This window comes from Ambystoma mexicanum, chromosome 14 (assembly GCF_040938575.1).
Source record: "Ambystoma mexicanum isolate Mex_15411 chromosome 14, UKY_AmexF1_1, whole genome shotgun sequence".
NCBI classification, from domain to species: domain Eukaryota; kingdom Metazoa; phylum Chordata; class Amphibia; order Caudata; family Ambystomatidae; genus Ambystoma; species Ambystoma mexicanum.
In genome coordinates this window covers 628205913-628224129 of record NC_090940.1, presented here as the reverse complement: position 1 = coordinate 628224129, position 18217 = coordinate 628205913, and the positions used below count along the sequence as shown (strand labels likewise).

General features: G+C 48.8%; 1 protein-coding gene across 1 annotated transcript in view; it reads right to left on the bottom strand.

Annotated features, from left to right (window-relative positions):
* PSMA3 (proteasome 20S subunit alpha 3) overlaps positions 1–18217 on the bottom strand; it is a 261063-nt gene that overhangs the window by 41286 nt on the left and 201560 nt on the right. The window contains exon 8 of the mRNA XM_069638091.1: positions 9853–9899. Within this exon, the coding sequence (XP_069494192.1) occupies positions 9853–9899 (47 nt within the window). The remainder of the gene's footprint in view (positions 1–9852; positions 9900–18217) is intronic.

The following is an 18217-nucleotide window of genomic DNA, read 5'->3' as shown; positions in this document are numbered from 1 at the left end:
AGTTTGAGCTTCTATTAGGAATAATAACAAGGCACACACGATTTATCTTCATAATAGTTCTCACCCTACTTGTAATTCGTGTATAGACAGTTCGATCAGGTTTGCGAAGTGCGCTCTTAACTTAAAGACATGCGACTGCTTAGTTGTATAACAAACAGTCTTGGATACATCAACAGTGGGTTAGCTTCTCACGCGAACTAGCCTCTTCAATGTTATACGCGATTGTTGCAATGTCATTGATAAGACTCAATACAACGGTGAAGGTTTCCTCACATTCACATCTAACGCAAGTCAATTAGGAGTCATCGGAAAAGCCTGCGCAGTGCACCTGAACACTGTGCTTTACTCACCGGCTTCCGTGTCACTAGTCCTGCGGATCACACCGCTTTCCCGACTTTCACCACTTCTTCTATTACTTCTGGCCTGCTAAGGACCCACCCCCGACCCCTCTCAGGCACGGGTTTCTTCGGTCCGGCCACTGGCTTTGGGAGCTTTCTTTTCTCCCAAGACCATCAGCTCGTCTTCGGCTTCTATCCTTCGTCTCCTGCAGCACTTCCACGGCCCTGTAATCACTGAAACGTGGCTCACATGGGGAAAACTCAGCCTTCTGCATGTCTTCTGCTGCGCAGCCTTTGTAATTGGGACTTTGACAGGAAAAGACTCAGAGCTTGCAGGTGAAATCTGTAGCCATGCTCCAGTATCCCTTCCATCTTGCCTCTTTCCAGTGATGTACCAGCCTGGTGCCCATACTCTACTACTGCTACTCCAGCCAGCCTTCCAGTCCTCGTTCCAGCTCCTTCTACTACTCCTTTCTGCCTGGGGTCTTATGCCTCCCAGCTTGCTTAACAGACTTCTTGTGTGAGTCATTACGTTCAATTGCATGAATCCTGCAATGGCTACTAGGCTGGATTGCCTGACCACTATACCTGCATGTCTCTTCCGCCTTTGTCTTTTTAGAATTCTGGGACTTGTCGTTTTTCCGATTACAGCTAGGTTTTTCAACTTTTGCTTTCTTTTTAAAAGGTAGATGTTATTCCCATAATATTCTTAACAGAGGGACTAAGATTGAACTTTTCCATTGGAAGATGGTGTAGAGAAGACAACACTTCCATAATTTTTTATCTTGCAACTTTGGGATTGAGGAGGGTATTTTTGGGACGCCAATAATGTTCTTGCTTTTGATATGTGCTTTCAATGTATAAGGTATGATTCACAACCTTAGATCTCACATCAGAGTGAGACATTATAATGACAATAAGCCATGACCTCCTTTGGTACACTGGAAGAATTTCTGACAGGCAAAATACTGTGTCTCATCTCACGGAATGCCCTCACCACCCTGGGTCCCGTCTCCACCCAGGTGATCCTCACGCAGTACACCAGGGTTGGGATCAGGAAGCGCATGCCTTCCCCTGGCCACATGGGAGGAGCCTTTAGGCAGGTTTTCAGTTAGGGATCTGCAGGATTCTTCACACTGAGTAGTGCTGACAGTGGAGTAGGACAGAGGTGACAGAGTAGGTAGTAACATTCAAAGGGTGGAGGCGAGGCTGCGAAGAAGTGAGACGTCAGAGGGACAGGAAGTGGAGGGAGGAGTCGAGAGAGGCAGATGGAGTTGCAGGAGGAGGGGAAAAGACAGGGCAAGAGGAGAGTGTCTTAACTAAGAAGCCTTACTCAAGCAGGGCACCTGCAAGGCACAATTACCTATCCCTGTAGAACTCTAACCATTGGATAAAGTAACAAAAGTTAAGAAATCTATGATGGAGAGAGAAGGCCAAAGACAAACCTCTATATTCACGTATCGATTAGAATACTGAGGGAGAAACTATTGCTATATACTAATCTTGTGCTAAGGACATCTGAGCTAGGTAGAATGTGCATGGCAATGAGAGCCGGACGGCCATAGGACCCACTAACATTTCAATAAAAACTGTTGATCCGCTCAGATCTGGGGTGATTTATGTGCCATCTGCGACACATAGCGTCAACGTGAGATCCTCTAGGCCAGAGGTCTTCAAACTGTGGGGTGTGCCCCCCCCTCAACCCTCCCTCCCCCGAGGGGTTGGGGGGGTCAGGAGGGCACGAGAGCCCAGCATGAAATATAAAAAAAAAAACACTTTTTTGGATTGAAGGAAATGGGCAGGGGCATCTCACACGGTCAGACTGGACCATCAAACTGTCTCAGGCACCAATGAAAAAGTGTCCCACAGGTGCAAACGTATATTCATTCCTTTAATCACAGACTGTTTGAATAGGATCCAAGGGGGTGTTTCTTTTTTTTTTAATTTTTATTTTTGGCAGCAGAGGTTCACAACAGTACAAACAATAGGACAACAACTGCATAAAGTATGCTATGGAAAAACAAATAGGTCTTAATACATTGATCAGAGCAATTAGAGCGCTGTCCACAGAGCAGCACTTGAAGGAGGAGCGAGTAAGCGCTCATGGTACAGAAGCGGTCCCTGATGGAGCAGGGAACAAGCCTGACCCTGGCGTACCCTCGCTTTGACTGTTAAGATATGCATTGAATTCAGCCCAGATGTTCTTGGGGCGGGCTTGGGCAGGGATCATGGTCAGGTATTCCTCCTCGCAGTTCCGAGACCAAGTGAGCAACCATAGCCATTTCTGGTATATCGGGGGGGAGGAGCTCTTCCAGCTCTGGAGCATACATTTTTTGGCAATCATACAACGAATATTTAGAAACTTAGCCAAACGTCTAGTGTCATCCGTATTCCAAACCCCAAACAGAACCGATAAGGGATCAGGATCAACCACAGTTTCAGTAATAACAGCGAGTGTTTCTAAAATGCTACCCAAAATGCAAACAATCTATCACAGGTCCAGAACGTATGCAAGTGATCAGCACCTGCCGATCCACAACGGGGACCAAGGTGTGCTGTGGTGTGGGTGAACTTTGAAGTCCTATATGGGGTATAATAAAGCCTGTTCAGGAGTTTGTACTGCATAGCACGGTGACAGAAATTGAGGGAAACCTTGTTAGTATGTAGGCACATTGCCCCCCAAAGATCGTCAGATATTTCTAAGCCTTGTTCAACCGCCCAGTCATGGCGCGCCCTGGCAGCAGGAAGCGGGGCAGTTTCCTGTAGGATTGTGTATAGTGAAGATACTACTCCACAGGCGCCACCAGGGTTGGCAATATATGTGATTGCCGGGTTATCCCGGGGCTCATCTGTAAACGAGGGCCATTTAGCGCGCATCGCAGAGTCTATAATATTGGAGAGTCTCCAAAGCGGAGCCGGTGTGTCCTCGTTTCCAAGATTGGGGGTCAATGAACCTGCCCACAGGATAAAAGTCACAGTGCCCGGTATCCCATCGCCTCCCAGTGTCGGATCAAAGCGGTATCATGTGTGGGTTCCAAACCGGGGAAGGACCACGCGGGGAGCCATTTGTAGTATGGGGAGGACTCTGGTGTCGGGTATAGTAAGCACGCCCAGGCCTGAAGGGTCCTATTGAGTGGATCAATGGAAGAGTCAGGTGTATAATGCCGATGGAGTATGAGGGACATTAAGTTGATGCTGGCGGTGGCCAATCGTTCCAATTTGACATGTGGGCGCGCTGGGGAACCAGAGTACCAATGAGTGGCGTGTTGGGCTTGAGCCGCAGTCCAATAGAGTATCAGGTCCGGGGTCGTGAAACCCCCCCTGTTTGTAAGGGAGAGCCATGTCAGTCCACTTCTTGCGCACCGCGCCAGAGTGCCAGAGGAATTGTGCAAATAGCGTATGTAGATTGGCAAAGTATTCCCTACCAGGCCAGACGGGTACGTTGCCAAAAGTGTACAGGAGTTTGGGAACAGAATCATTTTAATGAGGGAAAGCCGACCGGCCATAGATAATGGAAGAGAGCGCCAACGTGAGATCTTGGTCTCAACTATTTGTGCCACTGCTGTGTAATTATCAGCAAGCAAGGGGGGTTTGGTTGGAGATACTTGTACTCCAAATATCTGACACCGTCCGGGGACCAGCGGAGGGGGTATTCGGTGGTGGGTTGTTGGGTAGATTTAGTGAGCGGGAAGATTTCAGATTTTGAATAATTAATCGTGAAGCCGGAGTGGGTTCCGATGCGGGTGATGTCTCCGAGTATAGGGTCAAGATGAGCTGAGGGGTCTCTAACATACAATAGAACATCGTCTGCATATAGGGAAATAATTTCAGGGTTCTCTGACAGTCTTATTCCTTTACGGGCATGACGCGCACAAACATGGTCAGCCATCGGCTCTATTGCTAGAGCGAATAGAATCGGGGAGAAGGGGCAACCCTGTCGGGTACCCCTGAAATGTGTGAAAAGGTCAGATGTTAGCGTATTAGTTCTTCCTCGCGCCACCGGGGAGGTGTATGGTAATTTGATATACCTAATCATATTTGGGCCAACGCCCATTGTCTCCAGTACCAGCCACATACTTCCAAGAGACCATGTCAAAGGCCTTTTGCGCGTCCAGCGTGACCGCCACAGCTTGCGCGTCTTGGTCTATACGGGACATAGCACTAAACAATCTTCTAATATTATGGGATGTGAAACTCCCAGGCACGAAGCCCGCCTGGTCTTCATGAACTAAATATGTCATGATGGGCAAGAAGCGATTTGCTATAATTTTAGCAAAGATTTTTGTATCGAGGTTCATGAGGGAGAGAGGTCTATAAGACCTGCATTCATCATCGGGTTTACCAGGCTTGAGGAAGTGATTCATCCCAGACCTCTAGCAGTTTGGGGGCCAACATAGCGATGTGCTCTTGATAAAATACGGCGGTAAGGCCATCAGGGCCCGGGACCTTGCTTTTGGGCAAGTCCGAGATGGCAGTCACTATCTCGTCTAAAGTAATTGGGGAATCAAGCTGGTCCCGGGAGGAGGATATTTCTGTAGTGGTGATCTGTTCAAGAAGCTCTCGGATGTGTTGTTCGGGGTGTTCGGCAGGCTGAGAATAAAGAGATCTATAAAACTCAGTGAATATATGTCTAAGATTTGCTGGTCAGCCCACTGTGCATTACCATGTTTGTCCTTCATGGAGGCGATCCGAGTCCGTGTCTGTCCCCTTCGCCTTATTTCCTGGCGGCATGTGGGCAGCTAAAGTATTGGACTTTGTTGGAGGCAAGTTCGTTGTATGCTTGGAGTTCATCGCTGCTCTGTGCGAGTATGACGGGGTCAGTGACAGAGGAGCATTTCTGCTCTAATTGTTTCAATTTGGCTTCGGAACGGGCCAGGGCAGCCCCGATAGCCTTCAACACGCCAGCTTCTCTGGAAATAGACATACCCCTAATATACTCCTTAAAGGTGTCCCATCTAACTGCAGCTGATGTGTCCAGAAGAGAGTTGTGTTCGAAGAAAGACTCAATATCCGACAGTATATCGGCTTTGAGGGCCTCGGATTTAAAACGCCAGGTGCTGAATGTGGGGACGGGTATTCCCAATGCTATAGATACCGTGATCGGAGCGTGATCTAACAGTGTGCGAGGTAGGATCAGGGACCCCTCCACCCTGCCCATTATTTCACTAAATACAAGAAACAGATCAATCCTGAACGAGCTGTCATGTACAGATGAATAATAAGTATACTCACGCAGCTGGGGGTGTAGTGTCCTCCAGACATCGTAAATGTGAAGTGCCTTGATGTGGTGATGCAATCTGCGGGCAGCACGGGATATGGGTCGGGGAGTAGTGCCGGTTCTATCCAGAGCAGTGTCCAGAATGAGGTTTAGGTCTCCACCCCATATAATCTGGATCCCTGCGCAGCCCAACAGTATGGTGGCTATGGTGTCAAAGAAGTCGGGGGAGTCTACATTGGGGCAGTAGGTGTTGACCAGTAGGTATTCTCCATTGACCAATGTGCAGTGTAATATAACATAGCGCCCTTCAGGGTCTGTATAATTTTTATGCAGTATGAACTTGAGTGATTTATGGATCATCGTGAGAACGTCCCTAGACTGGGTAGAGTAGGAAGTGAAGAATCTAGCGGGCCCCCATGCCGGGGCTATGGTCTTTGGCACACAGCCATTGGAGTGTGTCTCCTGTAGAAACAGTATCCTACAGCCATGTCTATTAATATAGGACATAATTTTACGGGCTTTAGTGTAATTGCCTAATCCCCGGATATTCCAGGACATTATAACAGTAGACATATCAGTGCCCAGTATACAATCATATAATGCATTTTATAAGTGGACATCCCAGATCAACCAATGATGTTAGCTCCCCAGATTAGAGTTGAAAGTGCAATCGTAGCCTACCGATGCACATGGCGTGTAACCTTGCGTGCCGTTTTAATATAACACCCAGTTCCCACCCACCTCCCTCACCACCAATTCAAAGTTAGCAGTGTAAGCTTCCCCTACCCAAAACTGTGCAGATCTGAGCTGTCCCCAACTTGGCTCAGCCTTTTCGAAAGCCCAACAGGGGCTAACCCACAACAAAAGTGTAGAGAACATTGCAATCGCAATGGGATGCACTGTTGCCATGCGCCAGTACGATTGGGACCCGGAGGGTTCCGTTGCAAAACAAGCAGTTTTTGCGGTCTCATAATGCCTGCCCTAGTGCTACTAAGTGGAGCTTCGGGGACAAAATGTGAAACATTGGAACGTTATATTCGAGTAGTAATGAGCAATCAACGCAGTCAAAATGAGCTGTTCAGTGCTACGGTAGTGTAGCAGCATGTATCGAAGATACCAAGTGACGCGAGTACATTGAGCAGTGTAACAGTAGGTATAATAACTGAATTAGTTGTAGAGAAGGTCAATGTTCGCTAAAGATCTAATAGACATAGCAATAGGATGACCAGAGGGAGCAAGCCAAGCCGTCCATGACATCAACAGCGGGCTGATGAAGGGGAATATGAGCCTCTATACATTTCACCGCCTCCGATGGCACCGTGAAAAAGTAGTTTGTTATTGAATGTGAACTTCAGGCGTGCAGGAAAGAGAATGGCATAGGGAATATTCCTCTCACGGAGTAATTTTTTAACCCCGAGGAATTGACGGCGCTCCTGCTGAACTCCTATTGAGAAGTCAGGAAAAATTCTGATGATTTGCGACTCCATTCGAAGCTCTCCCTTTTCACGTGCAAGACGAAGAATTAGGTCACGATCTCTGAAACTTAGGACTTTTGCAATGATGGGCCTCGGGAAATCTCCAGGCTTGGGATGCAGTGACAGCGCTCTGTGTGCTCTCTCAATGGTGAAGGGGGACATGTCAGGGTTGCCCAGCAGGTCTTTCAAAAGGATCTCAACCGCCAGTTCAAGACGGCCCTTTAGCGCATTTTCCGGTACCCCAATAATGCGTATATTATTCCGCCTTGATCTAGATTCGAGGTCATCACACTTGGCCATAGTCGTCTTCATGTTCGTGACCAGAGTGGATACTGTGCTCTGTAGCGTGAGTATATTGTCTTCATTGACACTAATCCTATTTTCAGTTTCGGTCAGTCTCGTCCCCTGTTGATCCAGTTTAGCCCTAAGAGATGCCACATTTGCGTTAATGTCATCCAGCTTTTTGTGAAAGGCTGGATGAAGTTCCTGGCCATAGATTCCATTATGACCGTTAGGTCCGTAGTGAGAGCCTCTACAGGGAGCGGAGCATCCACCTGTTCGCCAGATGCATTGGCAGAGCCCGACCTCAAGTGACTTTAGCAAATTTGTCCATGACTCCAGTCTTTAGTATTCCTGCATCTGCTGGACATTGTATAGTATGGTGACCGAATATTTAGAGTGCAGTGCTGAATCCACCGTGGGTATTATGTATCCGTAAGAAGTGTGGCGCAGAGACAAAGGTAGAGAACCGGACCCCCCCCCCCCCCACACAGTAGCACATCAGCAGCGCACAGAGCGCCCAGTCAAGGGAATCAGCAACCAGCAGAGGACCACCCCGGCGATTGTTTCTGGTGTTGTGCTCATCAATTGCAAACAGTGATGTTACCTGTGCGGGTAGTCCAGAGTTCCACGTATGGTTGCAAATTAGAAACAAACAGAAAAATAAGGAGTTGATAGTGGAAAATGTGTACAGCTCAAATGCACCAATTTAAGAAATCTGAAATCTGTTCTGGTGAGTCAGGAAAGGCCTGCAGCTTCCCAAACTATGAATCCAGCCACTGGTTCAAAACAAAACAGGGAGCTACATTCTGTGTGACATCTTAATATTTCAAAGTTCACTGAAAGTGCAGATGTTACACACTCATTTGTTAAATGAGTGATACAGGTGCCAACGCCCCACTCCCAAGACAGCAGCCTCCACTCCAAATGATCGCCGCCCCCACCTGCCACGGCAAGGGCCACCAGTGTCCAGGGTCCGGGCATAGAGGAAGGCGCCCAAGCAGGCAAACTGAGGACCGCCACAGGGATTCACTTCAAAGGTTCATAGAGGGCCAGGGATAGTCAGGTAGGGCCTAGGAGTGGGAGAAAGGCAGTCCCAGTGATGGAGGGCGGAGCAGCAACAAAGTCAAGAGTGTGAGAGCCCCACCAACTTCTCACCTTAAACGTTGCCTGCGCCCGGCGCCCAGGCAGAGGATCCCCAGTGTGCTCACCCGAAGGGCAACGATGAAGTGTGTGCCAGCAGCGGCCCGAGCAGGCCCAGGAGGAGGGGCCAAAGGCACGGCCGCGGAGCACGCCGCACTGCAATGATCCAGGGGGGGCCGGGTAGTGTCAGACGGCCTGCAGCAGGAGAGTTCAAGGCCGCGATGAGAGGGCCGGGGCGAGGCACTGCACGCTGCCGCTCAGCTCCAGCCGGCCGCCGAGAGCCCCAGTTGACGGCGCCGGCACAGCACTAGGGCACGGCCAACACGTCTCAGCGCGTATCTAACAAGCCGTCTCCCACACACCAGGCACTACCGCAGCCGCCCGATAGCCGGCCGGGGGGACAGGACAAAGGCAAAAAGGCAGCCGCCAAGAGCGCACGGCGGCTACAGGGCACAGGCAGCGGTGGTTGTCACACAGCGACCGCCGGGCACCCCAACAGCCCAGGTCCCAGACCGGCACGGCACCAGGCGGTGCAGGCAGCGCGGGTGGCCGTACTCCAGGGCAACAGCTCCGAATCGGGCCCAAACTTCACGAGCGAGCAGCTTTGAATGACGACAAGGCAGGAACCCAATATAAGGACAAAACGGAGTGTCTGACCGCCGATGCAAGCAGATAATAAGCGGCGGCGCATGGAGCAAAAAGGCTAGGCGGCCATTTTGTCGGCCGCTCAACAGCGCCCCCCAAGGGGGTGTTTTTTGTTAAAATATAAACAAATTGTCATATTTAAAGAATATTTATTCAGCAACAATGGCCAAAGCTACTAGCTGCACAGTGAAGTATCTTCTCAAACTGGCCCACATTGGCCAAAAAGTGGCCCATTTTGACTGGCCGGCCCACACCAGCATTTTTGTTACAGACAATGCCCTATAGGCCAGTCCGAACCTGGCAGCTCACCCGTAGGCCACCTCGCCCACTATGGAAGAGCCAGCCCAGTGAAACACTGAGCATTCCCCCTCAGCTGCTTTTCCCAGCTCAGGGAGTGTTCCTGGGACTGGGCAGGAGTGGGATAAGGGAGCCCACCGACTGAAGGGTGCAGGTGGGGGAGCCCTTGGACTACACTGGGAAAAGGGTGCGGTGACGTCGCGCAATAGTTCATAGCCATTTGTACATACTGTCCATTTGGCATTTTTGGGGTGTCCTGGCCCGCCCAAATTTTGCTCAGGGGGGCCCAGGCCAGAAAGGTTTGAAGACCACTGCTCTAGGCCCTGTTACAGAGGTCGCCCATTGCTGTTAAAGATGTTAATAATTAGGAGACTGACTAGTGTGGCCTGGCTTCCCACCAGAATGATTGGAATACTACAAATAGTTGCACTTTTGTCAAGCAGTGTCAAAGACTTACATTTTTGCCACTTCTTTTACGACTTCCCGACAGGTCATATCTTTCATCTGAAGATAAAATAAAAATAGATTAGCCAATGAATACTTCACATATTGTGACTAAAGAAATTTCAAAGCACTGCCAGAGTGTGGGACAGGTAAAATATTGCAAATACAGATTTACTGGAAATTCAAACATTCATATTTTTCAAAAAATGCTTTTTATTTTGATATATGGAACAAGTTACTTACCTGTAACTATTGTTCTCCAGCATGGATCTGACATGGATTCACATGCTCATTTATATTCCCTGTCAGGCCAGGAATCCTCGGTAAAAGAAAAAACAGTTTCACTTACAAACTGTATTTCTCCTCTAAACCAATCACTGTCCTCTGGGTCATACTGCCCCCAGCCAATGGCAGTATTCTCCCTAAGCCCCTCTGGCAGCCATCTTCAGATTTGCTAAGCACGTCAAGTGGCAGTATGACCAAGAAGAGCCGCAGATGGGTAGGAGGGAGGGCTCACATTTGAATCCATGCCAGACCCATGCTGGAGAACAATGGTTACAGCTAAGTAACCTTTTCCTTCTCCAGCATGGGGTCTGGCATCGATTCACACGGTCATAAATAAAGAATACATAGTAATACAACATTACACAACCATGGGAGGTGGCAAGGCTCAATAGAAGCAATCAACCCTTACCTCTGGAACAGACTCACCTCAAGCGAACAGGTTGCGTAGCACTACTTGACCAACTCTGGACTCTCCACTGGAATCCATGTTGACGCAGTAGAACTTCGTGAATGTATGCGAGTGGTCCTCTACGTAGCAGCCTGGCACCAGACAGGAACGCCGTCTCGGCGATCGCTCTGGTTGAGTGGGCTCTCGGACGACCGGACAGCGGTCAGTTCACCAACCGATGAGTGTGTGTGATGCAGCTGGAGAGCCACCTAGGTATGGAAGCCTTGGACAAGGCATTCCCATGATTCAAAGGACCAAAGTCCACAAACAGTTGAGACGTCTTCTGAAAATTCTGTGTGCCACTTCGAACTTCAGAGCACGAGCAACGTCCAGCGAGTGCAAGGCCCCATCAGCCGGTGACATAGGCTTCGGGGAAAAAAAAAAACACAGGTAACACCAAAGGTTAGTTGAGGTAGAGTTCTGATGGAACCTTCGGCATTAAAGAGGGGTGCGCCCCCAGCACCACCCTCGAGTCGTGGAAAGTCAGATAAGACTGCTTGCAGGATAGGGCCTGAATCTCACCTACCTACCCTATTGGCAGAGGTGATGGCCACAACGAAAGCAGTTTTAAATGAGAGGAACTTGAGGGGCCTGATGCATAGGCTCGAAGGCCCCCCTGCCCACCATGAGTCTCGTCAGCACCACGTTGAGTTCTCAAGCCAGGGCAGTAGCCTTCTCTGGCTGGAAAGATAGAAACAGACCTTTGAGGAACTCCTTGAGACGGTGAGACCAATGAAAAGAGCTTCCTGGAGACCTGGTGTAGCGGGAGATAGCCGCCAGATGTACTTTAAAAGATGCGTGCACCAGCTCGGCCCCTTCGGCAAGGATAACAAGTACGGAAGAAGCTGCGGATTCGTGAACCTCAGAGGGGTGATCTTCTGCGACCTGCAACACGTAGCGAAAGGGTTCCACTAGTGACGGTAGCTATTCGACAATGCTCTGGCCTTGGCAAGGACCTCCCTGCAATCCGCCAGCAACTCGTATCCTCCAAACTCCAGGGCTGCAAGAGCCAAGCCTCAGGTTCAGCGACCCCGCATCGGGATGCAGGATTGCGCCCCCTTCTCTGGTGGAAAGGTCCAGGACTACCAGAAGTTTGACTGGGGGCGACGCCGACAGGGCGAGAAGGTCAGGGTACCAAATCTGCTTCGGCCACGCCGAGGCGATGATTATCATCCCGCATTGGCACTGTGAGTTTATTGATGACACGCAGGAGGAGAGGCAACGGCGGGAACACGTACAGAAACAGGCCTCCCCACGGGAAGGAGAACGCGTCCCCCCATGCTCCTCGGCTGGTGGAACCTGCTGGCAAACCTCTGGCATTTGGAGGTCACCGCCATCACAAATGGGTCGATCTGGGGATTGCACCATTTGATGACGATGCGGTCCACTTGGTCCTGCTGAAGTTCCCATTCGTGGCAGGAGCGCAACTCCTTGCTGAAGGAGTCCGCGATGGTGTTCTTGACTCCTGCCAGGTGAAATGGGACGAGTAACATCTCTTGTCCTATGGCCCAGTGCCACAGGTCTTGCGCCTCTTTGGAGAGCGCTGGGCATAGCGTGCCCCCCTGCTTCCTGATGTAGAACATTGTGGTTGTGTTGTCCATGAAGATCCTCGCCACCTTGCCCTTCGGAGATGGAAGGAAGGGCTCGAGGGCCTAGAACACTGCCCGTAGCTCCAGGATATTGATGTGTAGATCTTGCTCCCCCAGTAGCCACAGGCCTCTGCCATGCAGACTGCCGGTGTGGGCTCACCGGCCTCCAGGGAAGCATCCGTCATGACAGTTTCGTGGTATAGAGCGTTTTGAAACCCAGTGCCCCGGGAGATGTTGAAGTGAACGCCCCACCACCTTACCGCCCAACAGAATTCCTTGTCGATCCCGATCTTGTCTGCAAAGCTTCTGGACACTTGTATCCAGCGAGCATCCAGGAACTCCTGAAGAGGTCGCATCCGTAACCTGCAGTCTCAGATCAGGTAGATGCAAAGACGCCTGTGCCAATCAACGTTATCCAAAGAAGAGCAGGAGCTACTCTTCCACCGTGGGGCTGCAGGAGCAGCTTACCCACCCCGCATTGCCTCTTTGCTGCAAGGTAAGCCCCGGAGCTCATCTAGTGCATGTGCGCTGAAATCGCTTTCAGCCACGTTCGACCACCTAAGATTGCCCACATAGTCCCTTACATCTGCTTCAAGAATTCTCATGTTTAATGTGTACAACGCCTGGATTCGATTCATGCACTTCATTTTGTGAGCTGATTTAAGTAACTGCGAAGCTTGATCATACTAAAATGGCCGCTGCCGCGTGAAAGTAGAATCTCCAGAGCAGTAAATGCTCGTGCAGCGCGATTGGTTACCCTGCCGCCTCTATGCCAATCCAGGGGCACCGGCAGGCGATAGCCAGCCCCTAACAAAGGCACACTAACAAGGCACCTGTCCTGTGCCTGTCCAGCAGGCAGTGCCACGAATCCCTGCCCAAAGTCATTCCCCTTCCCCCGAGGACTACACCACTACCGCCACCTGCCTAGCCCACATCCAATACCTTATCGGACACGCAAGGCTAAGGCTCAAAAGCACGGAGAACAAACATTCCACGGGGTAAGACTTGCACCGCCTCTAAAACAGTTACTTTCTTTACACCAACTACTAGTGCTTGTTTCACCTACATTGCATTATGCTCTGGGCACCTTTTGCTCATTCATTGGAGGCCGACAGCAGGCAATAGTCACACCCAATAATTACACTTATACCTCTATACATGCTGGAACGGGAGTACTGACTATTATGAACGCCTATACTTCACCGTGTCCAGTTACCACATTGTCTGATTTCTCGAACGCATTATATGGAATTCCCATTAACACATTATGTTGAATGTACCATGTGCCCCGTTACATAAACAGGCATAAATACATCCTTGTTCGCATGACTGTTGTACCTCGTTAGTGTCTCCTTGGTTACCATAACGCTCCTAATTACGCAAACCTCTGCGTTATCGATAATTGTATTTACCTAGCATTATCCCCGTCACCTAAACGCTTCCTTTGGCCTTGCAAGTGTCCGCACGTTCGTTACCATAACAGTCCATTAGCCACGTAAACATTCATGTTTATCGGGAATTGTATTTGCCCAGCATTGCCCCTGCTACCTAAACGCTCCGTTTTTAGCCTTGTAAGTGTCCGTGCCTTACTGATTATAGTATACTGCTAACCTTACCTTTGTTACAAAATGTCCCCCATTACCACGCACGTGACCATGCTTCACTGAACTTTGCAGCATATCATTACTGCCGCCGTTACCAAAATGTTCCCTTTAGCTACGCTAGCGCCTCTGCTTTCACCTATTACTGTATTATGCCAGGGTAGCCGTGTTGCTAAATCGCCTTTAACAGCCTCACTAATGCCCATGCAAGTGCTAGCTACGCTGCAAGCTGTCCCCCATCTCAGAAAACGTGTTCAGTGCATATTATTTCCATTATGTTATGTTACTTTGCATTTATATAGCGCCTTATGTACCATTGGTATGGTCTCAAAGCGCTGGTAACGCCCTCGGGAACCGAAGTTGAAGTCAGTAGATAGAGTCGAAAGGTGCGTGTGAGCACCGTATATGTGTGCAGCTGGTGTGGAATTCAAGTGATAGCTGCTTCATAGCGGTAGGTGTGGTGTTTGAGAGATCAAGCTTATGTGTTTGTTCTGGCTGGTTGTTATCCAGACCGACTCTGGCTGCGTTAGGCCTGAGGAGAACGCCTAGGCTGGAAGGTGTGTAACCAGCAGTGTTTAGTTAGGATGATTGGCGGTTTGAGACAAGTGATGGTATGAGAACAGTTATACCGAATGGTGTCATAGCATCGCTGTGTTCTATTTGAGTGGTGGTGTAAAGAAGAGAATAAGCGTGGGGTGTGGTATGTTGGTTTATTTTAGGGGATTGGGATCGTGCCCATTACAATAGTTCCATGGACTCAGACTGTTCCGTCCACATACTCCACCCGTTCCGTCCACATGCTTCATCTTTCCATCTATATACTACACTCTTTCCTTCCACAATATTTCACCTGTTCATCAAGTTCCTCCGATCCGTCCAGTTCATCTGTTCCGCCCAGTTCATCTGTTCGTCCGTTCCACTCACATACTTCACCCATTCCAGACTCGTACTTCCTTCATTCCAACCACATTTTCCTTTGATCTATCGATTTCACCCGTTCCATCCACATACTCCAGTCGTTCTATTCAATAAATTCGACCCCTTTCGCCCACATACTTCACCCGTTCCTTCCTTATACTTTATCTGTTGTGTCCATATACATCACCCGTTCTTCTAGATCCATCCACCGTTCCTACTTTTACTACACCCGTTTCTTCCAACACATTTCACCCGTTTCCTTCAACTACTTCACCCGTTCCATCTACATACATCCCCCGTTTGCTCCGCACTCAACACCATTAGTTAACTAATATCCTGCTGCTTAGCCGTTAGACTATTGCATGTGGGGCACCTATCACTGTGTACTGTATCATATACTCTATGCTGCACTGTATTATGGCTTAGACTGATCCCTCATTCTGCACACGATCACTGTTATTACGCTCTGCCTCTCTTCACTTCTATGGTTAGCCCAATCTCTGCATTACATATGTGGCTGCCTTGCACCCAATAGGCCCTTTTGCACCGGTTGATAGCCTTTTACTTGCTTTTGCACCGTTTATATGTGGCTGCCACTGCATTTATTTATGTTGCAATCATTGTGTGGTTGCCTCTGCACCAATTATGCCTAACTAAACTAGCATACCGCATTACCTATGCAGCAGGTAGGTCATATCGATTTCGGCATACCACACTGGGGACCGAAAGGTGACGTCGACATAGGCGTCTGTAACACTACCCCTATCGTGACGTGTAGTGTACCCAAAATCCCTCACTACCTCCGATTTTATTTCTTTCTGCCCAAGGCTATTGTGAGAGTACATTAAGAGAGAAAGTAGAAAGTCGTCTATGTTCCTTCCACCCCGAGCAGTGAGGCAGGGAGGGCGAATGTGAATCTAAGAAGATACAATCAGAAATGCTATTACGGTGAGTAATGCATGTCTTCTGATGTTTGTTAATCTGCTTAGAATCACATGCTGTGCATAGACTAGCGAGCAGTACCCGGAGTTGGAGGTGGGATGTGAGAAGGAACAGTAGAGAAAAGAGGTCTTAATACTGCTTGTCCCATCTGAGAGTCAGATCTAGAATGAGTGTCTAGGCAATAGTGTTTTGTAAAGGCGTGTACAGATCTCCAGGTTGCCACTTTGCACATTGACTCTAGGGGAACATTTGCAATGAATGCTATGGAAGCCCCAGTGCCCAGAGTAGAGTGTGCTCTAGGCTTGAAGGGCAGTTCTCTCTTAGCAAGAGAGAAACATAGTGTGATGCATTTGACAATCGTCCTTGAGTTGGCTGATTTAGAGACAGGTTCCCTTTCTCTACCAGCTGCCACGGAAGCGAAAAATTGGTTTGTTTCCTCAGTGGTTTAGTTCTTTACAGGTAGAACATGACTTCCCTGCGCACATCTATTGTGTGTAGGCTTCTTTCGGCCATGCTACTGGGGTTCTGGAAAAAAAGTAGGTAGCTCGATCGATGGTTCACATGGAACTTTGAGATGAGTTTAGGCACAAATCTGGGATGAATGCGCAGAACTACCTTATCCCTGTGGACTGTATCAAAAGGGTCTAAAAGGCGAGGTTTCTTGGACTGAGGGCAGAGTCGACCAATGGACGAAACATGCAAAGGAATCTGGAAAAGAAGCTTGCTGCACCCTCATGGACCATTGAACTGCCTGGTGAAGTCCTGCTGCAGTGCTGAAGCTCCAATTTCGAATCGACGAAAGAAGCCCAGGAACGGACGACTTCTTCCCTTGGGTTAGTGAGACCAACCAACGCCAAGATGAACTTTGCTGGAGGACCTTCCCCAACTGGCTGTACTTCTTTGCTGCTGCTGGAACCGAGTGCCAGGGGTCAAAAAATCTGTAGTCTAGTGCATCGTCTTTAAGCCGGACCAGAGCTCCAGGAAGATCCTGAGGATCCTCCCGAAACAGGACAACCCAAGCCCGAGTAACCTCACAAGATAGCTGGACTCCAGAAGCAAGGGAAGCCCATCAAGTTTCCAAGATCCATGGTGGTGCTATTGCCGGTAGCTGAAACCGTGAAGTGCTGCTGAATTGAAAAGAGCCCATAGCCGCTGCTGTCCTTCAAACTGCAGTGCAGGAGTCCTGCAGACGTCCTCTCTCTTGTCCCCATGACTGAGGACCAGGAACCCAGGATCTGCAAGACTGCAACGAGAACAGAAGATAGCTGGATCCTCTTCTTCAAACCTAAGGTACTGTCTTGACTAAGGGGTACTTGCCTCTTTTGCCTGTAGCATGCATCATCTCACTTGAGCCTTGCATTAGCTGCTTTTTGTAGTTGGTCTCAGCTCTGTCCTTCATAAGCCTAACAGCTTGTGGCCCAACAGTGAATTCTTTACAAACTCTAAAAACATTGTGCAAGACTGTGTTATCTAAAAGAAGTGCCTCAGCTCCATAGACCTTGTTCATTTTTTTTACTTTGGCTGTCCTGGCTCCCTGCAGACTCTTGTGACCCATTGACTTTGATAGGTGGTGCATATGTTTAACTTGTATTGCTGGGAAAGATCTAATCTAGACTTCACTGGGAGATGGAAAAGTGCTCACATGCTCTGAGAACCGGTTAACCTTTTTCCTTCCCTAACCTTTTCCACAACCTCAGAATGTTACCAAGTACAAAAAGTGATATGAATGCCAATACTGTCCTAGTAATTGAAGTTACCTCAGGGTGTAGGAAGTGTGTATGAAGAATCTAACAAATATCTACTTGCTTACATTGATTCTGAAAAAGTGTTATGAAGTGTATTATTGTTACATATTACCCTTTTTAAAGAAGGCTCATTTAAAACTGATCGTTAAATAATTATCTTACTAGAAAACCTTGAGTGTAAGTGTTATTTGTATACTTGTATTTGTGGATTTCAATGCTACAGCTCCACAACTCTCTTTTACCCCTCTTGATATAAGTCTGGCTGCTCAGTCACTCTACCAACTTGTGTAGTACAGACCTAAACCAATAGTTGGGTTAGCTGATACCAAGAGGACAAGACTTGTGTAGTCTCCCTGAGGGTTACTGCATACAATCTTGCCTAACACACAACATCTTATGTGGAGTGCTGGGGGTGTTACCTAGTAGTCCCTTATCCTACTAATGTACCATTTTTTTTAGGTTACCCTCACTACTTTAAACGGCTGGTGGCAGTGGTTTAATGTTCCTACTATTGTGCTTTTCTACCGCAGGCTGATTCCTCAACTGCAGTATAGTACCCACGGGTGACCATTTTGTCAAAATGGCCCTTGTCGTCTTTCGCCATTTTCCGTTTGTGAGGTTTTTCTTGACTTTCTCTGCGCGCCAAGCCAGGTTTGAGTCCTTTGTTTTGCCTTTGGCAGGCTTCAGTACTGAAACCCACACCTGGCTCCAGTGTGTATGGAAGGGCAGAAAGTGAGGAAGGTTCCAGAAACTCCCGTCCTTTGTATTTAGGAATGCCTGCATGCACCCAGTCCTGAGTGGCTGGCAGAAGTGCCTCAGCTCCATAGACAGCTCCAATTGACTTTGGCTG